This window comes from Giraffa tippelskirchi, chromosome 14, assembly GCF_054371585.1.
Source record: "Giraffa tippelskirchi isolate mGirTip1 chromosome 14, T2T-mGirTip1v1.2.pri, whole genome shotgun sequence".
In the NCBI taxonomy this organism is placed as follows: domain Eukaryota; kingdom Metazoa; phylum Chordata; class Mammalia; order Artiodactyla; family Giraffidae; genus Giraffa; species Giraffa tippelskirchi.
Genome location: NC_137288.1, coordinates 45285833 through 45302297, shown reverse-complemented (window position 1 = coordinate 45302297; position 16465 = coordinate 45285833). Strand labels below are relative to the sequence as shown.

The 16465-nt window shown below is 42.1% G+C and overlaps 1 protein-coding gene across 5 annotated transcripts in view; it reads left to right on the top strand.

Moving 5' to 3' along the window:
* The window catches only part of LAMA3 (laminin subunit alpha 3), a 257192-nt gene that overhangs the window by 127275 nt on the left and 113452 nt on the right, over positions 1-16465 (top strand). For all 5 annotated transcript variants that reach the window (XM_081563208.1, XM_081563206.1, XM_081563204.1 and 2 more), the window contains 3 exons: positions 9794-9954; positions 13770-13878; positions 15573-15670. In XM_081563208.1, the coding sequence (XP_081419334.1) occupies positions 9794-9954; positions 13770-13878; positions 15573-15670 (368 nt within the window). The remainder of the gene's footprint in view (positions 1-9793; positions 9955-13769; positions 13879-15572; positions 15671-16465) is intronic.

Genomic DNA, 16465 nt, shown 5'->3' with positions numbered 1-16465 from the left:
CAAAGGCACCTCCTTCCTGGCTCAGAGGACAGGTTACTACAGGTCTTCACATTGCTTTTCTTCCAGGAGTTCTTTGAGCCTCAAAACAATTTAAGACTGTACAGTTTTAAGATTTGAGTTAGAAGCACTGTGTATCAACAGTAAGAACTCATTACTTCAAAATGAAGACACACACAAAAAAACAAAACTTTTCTCTACAATGTTTTCATTCCTTACTTTTTACAGTGTTCTCTGTTTTGTACCCTTGAGGAAAACTGGGGGATTAAATCCGTGACATGAAAATATATGCAGTATTCTCACTCACCATTTAGATGTGTATCTTTTTGTAAACTACATTCCTAACATTTTCAAGGTAGAAGTTGTAGGAGTTTAATGGTATTTCTTAAGTTTAGTCTTTATTTTATTTCAGTTTTTATTTTACAACTATTATTTTTACAAAAGAGGTATGTTGTGTTCAGTCACTAAGTCGTGCCCAACTCTTTGTGACCCCATGGAATGAAGCATGCCAGGCTTCCTTGTCCTCCACTCTCTCCTGGAGTTTGCTCCAGTTCATTTCCATTGAGCCGATGATATTATCTAACCATCTCATCCTCTGCTGCCCTCTTCTCCTTTCTATTTATTATAATAAGAAAAGCAATACGTATGAATATACATGGAATCTATAAAAATGGTACAGATGATCTTATTTGCAAAACAGAAATAGTGACACAGACATGGAGAACAGTCTTATGGACACCAAGAGGGGAAAGGGGATTGGCCATGAGATGAATTGGGAGATTAGGATTGACATAATTACTTCCCCAATGGCTCAGCAGTAAAGAATCCGCCTGCAATGCAGGAGACTTGGGTTTGATCTCTGGGTGGAAAGATCCCTTGGAAAAGGAAATGGCAACCCACTCCAGTATTCTTGCCTGGGCAATCCCATGAACAGAGGAGCCTGGCAGGCTACAGTCCATGGGGTAGCAAAAGATTCAGACACGACTGAGCAACTAAACAACAACAACATAGAATAGATAACTAATGAGAGCCTCCTGTATAGCTCAGGGAACCCTACTCTGCTCTGTGGTGACCTAAATGGGAGAGAAATCCAAAAAACAGAGGATATATGTATTTGTTGTTCAGTCGCTTAGTCGTGTCCGACTTTTTGCAACCCCATGGACTGCAGCACGCCAGGCTTCCCTGTCCACCATCTCCTGGAGCTTGTTCAAACTCATGTGTATTGAGTCGGTGATGCCATCCAACCATCTCCTTCTCTGTCGTCCCCTTATCCTCCTGCCTTCAATCTTTCCCAGCATCCGGGTCTTTTCTAATGAGTCAGCTCTTCGCACCAGGTGGCCAAAGTATTGGACATATGTATAGGTATAGCTGATTTACTTTGCTGTACAGTAGAAACTATCATAATATTATAAAGAAAATATAATTCAATAAAAATTAATTTAAAAGAAAAATATGCATACGGAAAAACAAAATGATCTTACTTCCTCTCCATTCTAATCTTCAGTCCACTCTCTCCCTACCCCTGCTGTGTGTGTGTATACAGGTGCACATACATGCATACACATATACACAAATATGTGTGTGTGTGTGTACCCCACATAGCAGGGAGGTACAGTTGGGAAGGGCTGATGTCCAGGAAGTAACGCTGATGATTCATCAGGAGCTGTTCCTGCCTCTGACTTAGCCTGGAGCCATAGCTCTGAGCTGTTCTATTTGCATGATGCATACAACTCAGCCCTGGGCTGTCCAGTTTTATTTAAAAATCCTTTTTTACTGTGTTATCTGAAGGCCTGGAGACTTATGCTGTCTGATTCAGTAGCCATGTGGCTATATATATTTTAATTAATGAAACTTAAGTAAAGCTAAAAATTGAGTTCTTTGGTTACACTAACCACATTTCAAGCTCTCAGTAATCATATATGTCTAGTGCCCATTGTTGGAGAAGGCAATGGCACCCCACTCCAGTACTCTTGCCTGGAAAATCCCATGGACGGAGGAGGCTGATAGGCTGCAGTCCATGGGGTCGCTAAGAGTCGGACACGACTGAGCGACTTCATTTTTACTTTTCACTTTCATGCACTGGAGAAGGAAATGGCAACTCACTATAGTGTCCTTGCCTGGAGAATCCCAGGGACGGGGGAGCCTGGTGGGCTGCCATCTATGGGGTCGCACAGAGTTGGACACGACTGAAGAGACTTAGCAGCAGCAGCAGTGCCCATGTATTGGACAGCAAACATTACAGAATATTTTGCTATCACAGAAAGCTCTATTGCACAGCATTAATGAAGCATTAAGATCACTGTGCTAAAAGTCAGAGACTAACAGAATTTGTTGTTGTTGTTTAGTAGCTAGAGTTGGACTCTCTGCGACCCCATGGATTGTAGTCCACCAGGCGTCTCTGTCCATGGGATTTCCTGGATTTCCTAAGCAAGAATACTGGAGTGGGTTGCCATTTCCTTCTCCAGGGGATCTGCCTCACCCAGGGACTGATCCTGTATTGGCAGTCCAATTCTCTACCATTGAGTCACCAGGGAAGCCCAACAGAGTTTGAGAAGGTCTTAGGAGTCATCTGATCTCTCTTCCTGGAAAAAATTCTTTCTACATTATCATTGTCAGATATTGATTCATTTAGCCTCTGTTGAATACTTGAATTGATGGGGGACTCACTTCTTCTAGAGGTAGCCTAATCCAACACCTGTGGTACCCTTTTTACCCTAGAAACTTCTCTGGGAAACTTTCCTGAGTTATTCCTTTGATAAGTTATTTCTTTATCTTTAGCCCACCTTTTCAATATCCTTATCTTGTTTTATGTTTTGAGAGATTTCTTAGATGTTTTTCTTCTAACTCCAACCACAACAGCAACCTCAACCCCAACCCAAACCTACACACACACACAGAGGTTTCATCTTTCTTTGGTCTGTTCAATTAGTTAACACCATTTGCATTCTAGCTTCCAAATCTTTCATGTCTCTGGTCTGTTCTTTTCCTCTTCTCTATTCTCTTTTCTTTGTGGGTTTATGATTCAAAAAATATTTACCCTTATTTTTATGGATTTCTGAGAGGGAGGTGTGCTACATCCTGTATGTTTAACAAGAAGTTCTAGGATGTACTTTGTGATGTTCTGAAGTTTCATTTTGATGTGTTTAGGTGCAGATTTATTTTAATTATTTTAGTACTCAAACTGCAATTTCATGTGAAGAGTCATGTCTTTTATCCTGGGAATTTTTCAGATAGTATCTCTACAGATATCACTCTGCTGCAAATCCTTTCATCTTCTTTTCTGGAAGTCAGACTGGAAGAATGTTGGAGCCTCTCAATCTGTCTCTAAATTACTCTTTCATATTTGTATGTTTCTTTGGCTCTTTGCACTGCTTTCTGAGTGACTTCCTCAAGACTCGCGGAGAATCCATGAATGTTCTAGTTCACTGTCTCTAGTCTCGATTTTATTTAGCCTCCCAGTTCCATGTAACATGTACTTTTCATCTCAAAAGATTTCTTAATAACTCTTTCTTATATTTACTTTTTTCTTGTTCCTCCTCTGCCAATTTTTATTTTATAACTTCATTTACTTTTTAAAGAGGAGTTACTCCATTGATCTTTGTGAGTTTCTCAACATCCTTGGAGCAAGGTATAGTTCAGAATTCAGAATTTTTAAAATTTTAAAAAGATAAGATTGTACACACATACATAACGTCTATAGTGGGTTCTGGAACAGCACCTTGTAGTCAGACAGGTTAATATTTTTCCAGTGAAACACATGAATAGACACACCAAGGGAGATACATGAAGACTATATACATGAAGTTAGTTCAGGTCAGATTTTACCACCAAATGATGACTGGTTAGAGTTAGGTTAGGTTTTGTAACCAAACACGTTACAAAAAGCAAGTTTTCCTTTTCAGAGTTTTGGGGTTCTGGATTAGGGACCAGTGTACTTATTTTAAAACTTCACCAGACTTTCATAAAGTTTATTTCATCTGAGGTAAACTCATTTTCACTTGATGATATATTATTGCCTGTATCTTTTTTTAAAGAGAAAAATTATTTTTGTCTAAATATTTATGTATTTATTGGCTGTGCTGGGTCTTAGTTGCTGCATGTGGGATCTAGTGCCCTGACCAGGGACCAAACCCAGGCCTCCCACATTGGGAGCATGAGGTCTTAGCCACTGGACCACCAGGGAAGTCCCCTTGACTGTTCTTCTTCATGTTAGATTTCTTCACGTTGTGGAGGCTTATTTTGTTTGCTTGCTGGCTTACTTTGAATGAGAGGTTTTTATCTTCTCCCTCTTTCCCTACATCCATCTCATTTTGGCTTGTCTGTCTGGTTCTCTGTACCCTTAGCCCAGAGCCAGGCATAACAATGTGCCAGCGTCTCTTAGTGTGGTACTGGGGATAGTACAGATTTGGACACTGAGCCCGTGGGTGCTTAACTCAGTTCTTGGTCTTATCTTTGATCTTATCTTTGATCTTTGTTTTCCATATCCCACCATTTTTTATAAAGCTGAAACCCAGATGGCAGGTTTTCCGTGATTTTTTTTTTTTTCTTCAGCTTTTCATGATGTGAAGCAACCCTCATCCTTTGGCTTCAAAAAATGAGCCTGGATCTGGCCCCTGTCTCATATGAAGCATTTTTAGTTCTTTACTCTCCGTATTCTGAACTGCTGGCCCACACAGCCTGCTTCCGGCCTGGAGAACAAGCCCATGACTTCAGCCCTGGTGCCATTTCAAGTTTTTCTTTACTTATGTTCCATCATCTGTCTCCTTTTAATCCCAAACTTTTTCGTGATGTTGTTGTTGTTTTACTATGAAAACTATTTGGTGGCTCAGGCGGTAAAGAATCTGCCTGTGATGCAGGAAACCTGGGTTCAATCCCTGGGATGGGAAGATCCCCTGGAAAGGGACATGGCAACCATGTCCCTCCGGTATTCTTGCCTGGAGAATTCCATGGACAGAGGAGCCGGGTGGGCTACAGTCACGACTGTAGGGTTGCAAAACAAACAAAAAAAATCCTTTTTACAACTAACACACACCCATAGTTGCCGTCTCTTGGAGAAAGTGAAAGTGAAAGTGAAGTCGCTCAGTGGTGTCCGACTCTTAGCGACCCCATGGACTGTAGCCTACCAGGCTCCTCCATCCATGGGATTTTCCAGGCAAGAGTTCTTGGAGAAGGGGTACAGCAAATATGAATTCCTGTGCCGTCTGAACTGGAAGTCATCCCACATTTAAAAAATGCTAAGTTGTATCCTATTTTTGCTTCACTGATAGCTCAGTTGGTAAAGAATCTGCCTGCAACCCAGGAGACCCCGGTTCGATTCCTGGGTTGGGAAGATCCCCTAGAGAAGGGAACAGCTACCCACTCCAGCCCAGTATTCTGGCCTGGAGAATTCCATGGACTTTATAGTCCATGGGGTTGCAAAGAGTCAGACACAACTGAGTGACTTTCACTTTCGTCCTATTTTTATGAAAACCCTACTTCCCCTTGCCACAATCCTTCAACCACTGCTCCATAACTCTCTGTCCCTTCAAAGCCAAGAATTGTCTAGACTCACAATTTCTAATTTTTTACTTTCCATTGACACCTCAACCCACACCAGTCTGACTTTCACCTCCCAGTCCCATTAATTTTTTTGTCGGGGGCCAGGATTTCCAGTGATTTTGTTAGTGTTGCTTTGCTAAGTCCAATGGATATTTTCCAGTCTTCATCTATTCAACTTCTCAGCAGCTTTCAATACTTGTTGAATACTCCATCCATTTTAAAACAGTCTTTTTGCCTTGAATTTAAGAGCAGAATTTAAATTCCAGAATTTAAGAGCAGACTGGGTCTCTTTCTACCTCTCTGGCTGCTTCCTCAAACTATCATTTGTAGGCTTATCCTCCTATGTCTAGGCATTAAATGTTAGAATTTATTGAGGCTCAGTCTTAGCCCTTGTCTTTTTACTCTGTAGTCCCTCCCTAAGCAGTCTTCTCCATGTCTGTTGTGTTAGGTACCAGTTCTACATAGATGATTCTCAAATTGGTGTGTCCAGTCACACCTCCTGTTTTACATGCAGAGTAGCACAGCCCACTTTCTTCATGACATTACCTCTTAGATATCTCAGTTGTTGTTGAGTCACCCAACTGAACAACACCCGTGTTCGACTCTTTGAGACCCCATGGACTGCAGCACGCCAGGCCTCCCTGTCCATCACCATCTCCCGAAGTTTGCCCAAGTTCGTGTTCATTATATCAGTGATGCCATCCAGCCATCACATCCTCTGACACCCTCTTCTCCTTCTGCCCTTGATCTTTCCCAACATCAGGGACTTTTCCAATGAGTCATCTATTCACATCACATGACCAAAATACTGGAGCTTCAGCTTCAGCGTCAGTCCTTCCAGTGAATATTCAGGGTTGATCTCCCTTAAGATCAACTGGTTGGATCTTGCTATCCAAGGGACTTTCAGGAGTCTTTTCCAGCACCACGTTTTGAAGGGACATTCTTTGATATTTTGCCTTCTTTATGGTCTAGCTCTCACAACCATACGTGACAACTGGGAAGACCATAGCCTTGACTATATGGACCTTTGTCAGCGGAGTAATGTCTCTGCTTTTCAACATACTGTTTAGGTTTGTCATGAACTCAAATTCCACTTAAGAGTTCCCTAAGTAAATGGCTTCACCATCCATGTAAATACACAAATCCAGGAACTTCCCTGGTGATCCAGTGGTTAAGACTTACCTAGTGGCTAAGACTTATCTCCTGCATTGGCAGGAAGATACTTTATACTGCACCACCTGGGAAGCCTTCAAAGATAATAACACATGATAAATAGCAACAGTAAGGTTTCTGTTTTCTATCATTTGCATCTTTTGTCTGACTTCTCAAAACCCGTTTCTATCATCAGATATATTCAAAACCCTACCAAGTCTTCCAAAAGCCAACCCATATGGCTTGGAGTGGGAAGAGTAATAGAAATTTATAATAGAGTGCTATGATAGACCTGGCAGCCAATAATAACTCCTGGGAGAAAGCTCATCATTGGCCTTGCATGTTTCGTGGTGGGGTGAAGACAGACAAGCCCTCATTTGGAGATCCCAGGGGAGAGATGTTGGTAATTACCTCCCCAGGTGGACCAGTGGCAGCATCATATTTCACTGTATAATGAGTGGGAAAGTGGTGTAGATAATCTATGTTTTCTCCTGGAGGGAAGTCTTTCTATTATTTAAGTGATAGAAAAATCACTGTGAAAAATAAGCAGGTGTGCGGTTCAGAACTGTGTGGAAGGTACAGCAGATGTGAATTTCCTGAGGACCAGTGGCAGGAGGATTTTAATTAAGTGTGGTGAAGCTTGACAGGGCCTGAGCTTATGGGCTGAAGTGGGTTAAACTGCTTAAGGAATGTAGTTCTGATACTGGCTCAGGAATTAAATGTGCACCACATTTTGATCTAGTGATTCTAATTCCACTTCTAGGAATCTTACAGAAATACTAGCAAAAGGATATAGATCCAGATATAGATATAAATGGACTTCCCTGGTGGCTCAGACGGTTAAGAATCCGCCTGCAATGCACGAGACCTGAGTTTGATCCCTGGGTCGGGAAGATCCCCTGGAAAAGGAAATGGCAACCCACTCCAGTATTCTTGCCTGGAGGATCCCATGGACGGAGGAGCCTGGAGGAGCCTGGTAGGCTGCAGTCCACAGGGTCGCAAAGATTCAGACACGACTGAGCGACTTCACTTTCACTTTCTTCATACTTATATATATAGATATAGATACATGATCATATAGCCTTATATGTTTTAGGAAAAATTAGAGATAACCTAAATGTCTATCAATAGGGGATTAGTTAAATAAATGATTTTACATTCGTACTATGGAATGGGAGGAAGGGCAGACGTTAGAAGTGTGAAGTATGTTTGTATGGTGCACTAAACACTACTGAGTTAAAAAAAAGTCATGGCAAAAAGCAATAACCACAATTATAATCATCATTGTTTATAAGCGTGAGTGTGTGTGTATGTCTGTGTGTTAGTCACTCAGTCGTGTCCGACTCTTTGCAACCCCATGGACTGTACTCCGCTAGGTTCTTCTGTCTATGGGATTCTCCAGGCAAGAATACTGAAGTGGGTAGTCATTTCCTTCTGCAGGAGGTCTTCCTAACCTGGGATGGAACCATTCCTGGGATAGAACCCAAGTCTCCTGCATTACAGACAGATTTTTTACCATCTGAGCCACCAGGGAAGCCCCTTATATAGGCCAGATACATTTCAAAGAGCTCATCCCATATTAATTCACTTAATCCTCATAATCTTAAGAGGTGGGCACTATGTTATCCTCATTTTTACACAGGAAGATGCTAAGTCATACAGATGTTGAGTAACTTGCTCCATGTCACACAGCTGGAAGCAGTGTGATTCCAGACTCCAGGCTCCTAGCCACTAGGTGATGCCAGGGCTGGCGTCCTTTTTCTGTAAAGAACCAGATAGTGAATATTTTCATCTTTGTAGCCCATCGAGGCATACTTGCATTCCTTTTATCTCCCATTGGAAATTCCTTTTTTACTTCAAGTTTTAAAGTATCTTTGGCCTTGAGAAACAAGGCAAATATATTGGTAATAATACCAAACCCAGGTCCAGCTGCTTGCCTCTCAAAAGCCATCAAAGAGGCCAGGATGATGGAAAAAGAAAGTTTGCTTTATGTTGGATGCTGGCAGCAGCAGAGGAGGGGCAGGGGGAACAGACTCCTGTCCATAGGCCAGCTCCTCCCACTGACCGTGAGTGGGCAAGAGCTTTTATAAACAGAGGGAGGGGGCTACATGCAGAAATCGCACACTCAGCCCCGACAATTAGCTTGAAATTGGTCATTGGCGATCTGACCAGTGTCTTCTTGATTGTTTTAATAGATTTAATCTTCAGTTCCAGGGTCAATTTGTTTCAATTTCTTGAGGCCAGTTCTTGCAGTTGTGGCATCTTATGCCATGACTGTGGTCTGGTTATCATGTAGTTAACTTCTCCACTTGGTAAGGATTTCAATATCTATAAGACAGCTCACAGGATATGGCTCAGAATATTATCTGTAGCCCTTGAGAAGCAACTAAAAGTCCTTGACTATGTTTAGTGACTCCATTATGTTTATTTGGTCTCCTTTGACTGTTTTCCATTGTTTGTGCATTTTCTCATTTCTGTGATTAAACTTATTCTTTGGCTAAAGTTTTTCCACAGATAAAAGACGAGCAGAGGACATGGTTGGGAGGAAGGACCATAGAGTCCTGCTCCGTTTCAGTAGTAGGAATAGAGACCCCTATTAGTAGAGTCACCAGATTTAGACAATAAAAATACCGGATGCCCCCATTTAGTTTGAACTGTAGTTAAACTATAATTATGTGTTGTTTATCTGAATTTCAAATTTAACAGAGCATCCTGAATTTTATCAGGGATCCCTGCCTGCAGGACCACATTTCTAACTGAGTGCTCCGTCACTCAGTCGTGTCCAACTCTCAGCTGCCCCATGGACGGTAGCCCGCCAGGCTCCTCTGCCTATGGATTTTCCAGGCAAGAATACTGGAGTGGGTTGCCATTTCCTACTCCAGGGATCTTCCTGACCCAGGGATTGAAAAGATCCTGTGTCTCTGGCGTCTCCTGCATTGGCAGGCAGATTCTTTACCACTAGCGCCACCCAGGAAGCGCCACGTTTCTTACTATGATGACATATAAAACTCCTCCCAGGGGTCCGCTCAGCCCCAGTTTCACTGTTGCCTGTGGAGACGCATCCAGTGCATCTCACGTCTCTCCAACATCTTGGGCTCTTCGATAGGTGGAGCTGCACCTTCGGCTGCGAGTCCCACGGGTCGGCCACTACGTCATCATGGTCGAGTATGCCACGGAAGCAGACCAGCTGTCTGAGGCCGCGGTGCACGTGCAGAGCCCCGGGGCTGACCTGGCAGGCCGGGTGGACATCTACAGCTGCAAGTACAGGTAAGTGTCCTGCCCTGGGGGCGTCCGCTCTAACTGCACAGGCAGGAGGTCAGCTGTGGGAACTTTGGTTTTTATCCGACTTGGGAAATTGTTTCCTTTTTGAGGTTGAGCTTGAGAACCAGCAGGGGACAAGTTATGCGATCCAACATCACCCCTGGTGTGCTATTGGAAGGCTTCTTCGTAGGTAGCGCCTTAAAAATATTGCATTTTCTGGAAAAGCTGCATGTTTTACTTAGCATTTTGGCTCAGATTCACAAGAAGCAGGGGCTTTTCTGGTGGCTCAGACAGTAAAGAATCTGCCTGCAATGCAGGATACCCAGGTTTGATCCCTGAGTCAGGAAGATCCCCTGGAAAAGGGATAGGTTACCCACCCCAGTATTCTGCCTGGAGAATCCCATGGACAGAGGAGCCTGGTGGGCTACAGTCCATGGAGTCAGAAAGTGTCAGACACGACTGAGTAACTAACACACTCACACCCACAAGAAGCAGCACAACCTTTTTGTTTTATTCCGTCACCCCCATGGTGGGCACTGAACCCAGGGCCTTTCTTTCAAACACCGAGTAGATTTCATGGGTGCCTGGCACATTCTCCATTACTCCTGCCTTCGTGACACGCCATTAAGAACTGGGGGTCATTAATGTTTGACGAGTGTCAGGTGAAAAATAATTTGACAGAGGAATCTCAAATTCACCCTGATGAAGTTCATCTCTTCCAAGAGCTCTGACAAGGATTTATTGAAAATTGTTTTCTTTGCCTAATGATTCAAGATGTATGCAGATGTTGAGAGTATTCTTTGATTAGAGAATCAGTGAAAAGGATGTTTCCCCATGGAATTAATTGTAGAATAAATAGCATTGGAAGGCAGAATCTCCCGAGAAAGCATGTGAGGAGCTACAGTGTACATGCTGTTTAGTCACTTCAGTTGTGTCCATCTCTTTTCAATGCTGTGGAGTAGCCCACAAGACTCCTCTGTCCATGGGCTTCTCCAGGCAAGAATGCTGGAGTGGATTGCCGTTCCCTTCTCCAGGGGACCTTCCTGACCCAGGGATCAAACCCACGATTCTTAGATCTCCTGCACTGGCACATGGATTCTTTAACACTAGTATCACCTAGAAGCCCTTACAGTGAACCCTCCCAAGTCTCCACTATGACTTTAAACATTTTGTGACCTCTACACTCACATGCCTTGTGTCAAACCCAAGGTGACTTGAGGAGTTGGATACTCTCTCTGTATTGCAAAGAAAAGAACTTATGAAAAGTGTCACTTTTGGTAGCTTAGAATGGAAAATTTTATGAGACTTGATGAAATGGTTATTAAATGAATATCACGTGCTCGGCAACCCTAAAAAATAAACTGTGAAGGCTTCTTTCCAAAATCTTAAAAAAAAATCTAATCTTTCCTTTTCTCTGGGATGATGATAAAAAAAAACAAAGAATGTAATTATATTTGCATTTTTAATAGGAGTACCAGATGGCCCAGCAAAGTTCCTCTAGAATGTTCTGTCATTATATGAAAATACTAGTTTCATCTCTAGGTGACATTAGCAACTTCCAGATGGGTGGGTCACCTCGCCATCGGAATCTTGGAGACCGTCATCCACATGACCTGGGGCAGGACTTCTCCATAACCTGTCCATCCAAACCCACCCTCCAGTTCAATTCTCTGACCCCTTCCACCTTCCAGATCAGGGTTTGACACCTGCTCCACTGGGTACAAAGTGGAGATGGCTCAGGACAGGAAGAAACATTCCTTATGACCTTCGTGACTCTTGACTATCTCAGAAGAGGCTGAGACATCTACGCCAAGCAGAGGAGTGATTTCAAAACTGAAGAAAGGAAGGACCCTCTTCCGGGGATGCATAAGTCCCAGGCATTATTTCAGGACCTTTGCTGAGCGGTGGCTTTAAGTTCCATTTCCTTTATTCTATTCGTATCCTGTTGCAGACAGTATCAGTTACGTGTGGCTATTTAAATATGTTTCCATTCGTTTGCATGCTTCGTTGTGTCTGACTCTGCAACTCCATGGGCTTTAGCCTGCCAGGCTCCTCTGTCCAGGCAGTAATGCTAGAGTGGGTTGCCATTTCCTCCACCAGGGGATCTTTCTGACCCAGGGATTGAACCTGTGTCTCCTGCATTTCCTGCATTGGCTGGTGGATTCTTTACCACTGAGCCACCTAAGTTTAAATCAGTTTGAATTCAATGAAGGAAAAAGTTTAGCTCCTGAGGTCCACTAGCCACATGCCAAGTCTCAATAGCCACATATTGTTAGTAGCTACAGTTCTGGATGGTGCAGATAGAGAATATTTTCATCACCTCAGAAACTCTACTTGATAATACGGCAATCTAGACCATACTGTTTCTCCAGGCTGGTTTGCTCTCAACAGGTCATGAGATTTTTCTTTTAAATATTATAACAAGGCTCATCACCAGGGGCATCTCTGGTGGCTCAGATGGTAAAGAATCTACCTGCAATGCAGGAGACCTGGGTTCAGTCCCAGGGTCAGGAAGATCCCCTGGAGCAGGGATTGGCTATCCACTCCAATATTCTTGCCTGGAGAATTCCATGGACAGAGGAGCCTAGAGGGCTACAGTCAATGGGGTTGCAAAGAGTAGAGCACGAGTGAGCAACTAACACTTTTACATTCATCAATAAATTACTTAACTACTTGTAATAAAGATAACACGTGGTATAGATAGCCATGTTGTTGTTTAGTCACTAAGTCGTGTCTGGCTCTTTTGCAATCCATGGACTGTAGCCCTCCAGGCTCCTCTGTCCTTGGGCTTTCCCAGGCAAAAATACTGGAGTGGGTTGCCCTTTCCTCCTCCTGAATGGTGTTTTAAGGAGAGAAGTGCATGATATTCTGCAGATGATTTTGACTCCAGATGTGGTGATAGCACCAAAGTTCTCCATCATTAGATTTCGAAGACAGTATTACATTAGACCAGGAAATCACTTTTATTGTATTTAACCACTCCCAGGCAAGTCCCATGGTATCGTTTCACTTGTTTAAAATATTCCCTTTTTCTCTACTTTGCATGTCATGTGATCAGTGTAAGTGACCAGACTACCAAATACTGGAGTCCAAAAATATGGTGCAATTGGAAAATATTTGATCCATAAAAACCTATTTCAAGTGACAGACCCTTTCAACATGGCAGCTTCTCCCATTGAGGTTTGACCCTTTCTCAGCATTTCTCAAGTGAGGTATAACTATGTTGTTAAAAAGCAATTCTCCAGCAGAAAGGCAAAGGAATACCACTTTCCAAAATAGTGCTGCGATAACTCTGATAAAGAGTTATCTCCACCTGCAATGCAGGAGACCAGTGTTCGATCCATGGGTCGGGAAGATCCCCTGGGGAAGGACATGGCAACCCACTCCAGTATTCTTGCCTGGAGAACCCATGGACAGAGGAGCCTGGAGGGCTACAGTCCACGGGGTTGCAAGAGTCAGACACGATTTAGCAACTAAACTGCCACTACCAACGATATTGGTCAATTTCCAAGAAGACTGTCCCAGAGATCAGACTTTACTGGCCCTGGGGCTCTTCCTCAGAAGACCAAACCAGATATTCCATAAAACCAGTGGAGATGGTCATGGCTGTCAGCCCTGAGAGGTACAGCTCAGAGCACAGAAGGGAGGTTCTTTTTCCCACACTGATGATGGGTTGCATCTGTGCTAAACTCCACCTGCAGGGAAGTTCACTGTTGGTGACCCAGTTATGAACAGGAGAAACTGAAGCACGATCAGCCACCCCACAGGGGTGGGAGGGAGAGCAGGGGAACCAGGCTAAGATAAGCTGTTTCTTCTTGCAGCATCCTCTGCCGCAGCGCTGTGACCGACGGCAGGGGTCGTCTCGCCATGTATGAGCTATTAGCAGATGCGGATGTTCGGCTCAGAGCCAGGATGGCCCAGTTCCTTCTGGTATGCTTCTGTTTTGGCCACTGATTTTTAGAAATTTTTTTTTATTGATAAGCTTATATATTTCTAAAGCTTATTGAAGTTTTGGCTGGGTTTGCATTACATCTATAAAACTAACCTGCGGAGAACTGCTGGAGTTACAATGTTTATTTTCCCATCTAGAAATCTGTCTTGCCCCTTCACTTGTTGGAACCTTTTCCTATAGCATCCAATAAAGTTCAGTCATCAAATGTGGACAGGTTTCACAAAACTCCATTTAATTCATTTTTATTTGTTGTTACATTTTTATTTGTTTTGTTGTTACAAATGAAATATCTTTTGTCATTATATTTCCTAGTCTATTACTATTGCTGGTATATAGAAATGCCATTAGTTACTGTTTATTTTCTTTCCACTCTACTATTTTATTATGTCTGTTAGCGTCTTTGCAGATTCCTTCAGAATTTTCAGGGTTGCAATCACCTGGTATTTTTTTCCAGACCATTGTTTCTGTTTCAAGAAGAGTATTTTCAATTAATTAGATATATATTATTAACAGTTAAAATGCTAGCTTTTGCAGGTTAAATACCCTTTTAATAGCATTACTTTAGTATTGAGAATTGTGATAAACAGAGACAGTGGGATCTGGGCTAGGAATGGGGTGCTCAGATTTATAATAAATATCTCAGGGAACATAAGATTAAGTATGAAGCAACTTCCTGTTACTGCTAATATTAAGCATGTATCACACCTGGGAAATGCCAGGCCAGCCTGTTCTAATATGTTTTAAGTATTTGTGCTTGACAGTATTAGAAATGTTGAGCTTTCTCTTAAGAACTACCTGGAATTCAGTTTTTAAAAATTATTGTATGTCATATAACTCAAGACTTTGCTTTTTTTAAGGACAACTTTCTTTTTTGAACATAATGAGCCAAGTGAATCTTAACCTTTTCATCTTTGGAAATTGTGATGGGGCTGAAGGTTCTTCTTTTAAGCATAAGTTTGCTCTTTCTGAAATAGTCAGATGTCATTCAGAGTCAAGGCTGGCTAGAATAAAAACTCCATGAAGGCAGGAGTATGTCCACCTTGGTCTTATATGATCCTCCAGTCTCAGTGCCTGGCATATAGTAGGTATTCAGTTAAAATCTGTTGTTACTGGATAGCTTTGTGATCCAGCCGGTTATAGTTATTGATTTAAAATGAAAAGTGGTATTAAGTTACTGACTGAGTTTCCTCTGTGACTCAGAAACTAGCTCTGGAGACAGAGTTCAAATATGCCTGCGATACGAGTCCTCCTCTATTGAGAAGGGTTATTTATAGCAGAAGCATCCGTCTTTCTGAACAGCAGTCTCCTCGACTGCCCACCACATCTGCCTCTCCCTGCCTAGGGGTCTGAGGAGCCAGCGTCAGCCCAGGGCAGGAGAGAAGACACTGTCCAAAGTTACTGACAGAGAGTTGTTTTGAACTTTCACATGATTTTATTTGTTTATATGATCATTCCAGGAACAGTTTAATCAGTGATCTTGTGTAACAGTAAAAAGAATCTGTGTCCATGTAATGATGCCATAGAGAATGTTATCCTATGATATTTACTGCTGTAAAGTGATAGTTTTAATTTCTCTGGATGAATTCTTGGCGGTTTTCTTTGAAGAGCTTGTTTGTTCATAACTTTGACTTGGGTGATAACTGGCATGTACCATCTTATATTTGTTGGACAGCATCAAATTTGTATCATACCCATTGAAGAATTCTCAACAGAATATTTGAGACCTCACGTCAAATGCGTTGCCAGTTATGGGCGATTTGTTAATCAAAGGTAATGTTTCCTTCCTTTATCCCTTGTTTGTGTTTAGTGATACTTAATGCTTTTAAGGCTATGCTTTATATTTCACTTGAGAAGTCATCCCAGGCCAAGATGCTAAAAGCTGGTGGTGCATTTTTTTTTTTTTTTAAAGAGCTAAATCATTTATCCCAGCAATTTTTCCAGAATTCCATAACATCAGGAAGCTGACACAGTAGTAACTGGGGGAAATAGTTAAGCCTTGTCCTAGACGGGAGTTACTCTGATTTCTATTCTGAGCTCTCACCAAGATCCAGTCTGTTCCAATCTTTTAATCTCTGTGTCTGAGACTCTTCATTTAAAAAACCATGAAAATAATGACCCATCTCATAACTATGTTATGAGAATTAGGTAACCAATGATTATTGGGATTTGGGGAAGGTTATTTGGATGTAGATTCAAAAATTCTTTAGGGACACAGTCATGGCATCTTCTGCATCTTTATGGAAAACACCAAGACAATAAGATCTGGCTGTGCCTGAAAGAAATGATGGCTGTTTGTGTTCTTTGTTTTTATATATAGCTTTATGTCAACATTGATGTTTAGAGGTGAATAATGTTTCATTGCATTGATCTCATTTAGCAATGAATTTTAGTACTAGAGAGGGAAGTTTCAATAAGTTTCCATCTAGCTTCCTGTCCTTCAAAATTAAGATTTTTTTTATGATCTGACCTCATTGTATTAGGTAGGCAACTGGGGTATACTTGGCCAATCCAGAACACCAAATATCTTTGTGTAAAGATCTCTGCAGACAAGTGGTTCTCTGGATG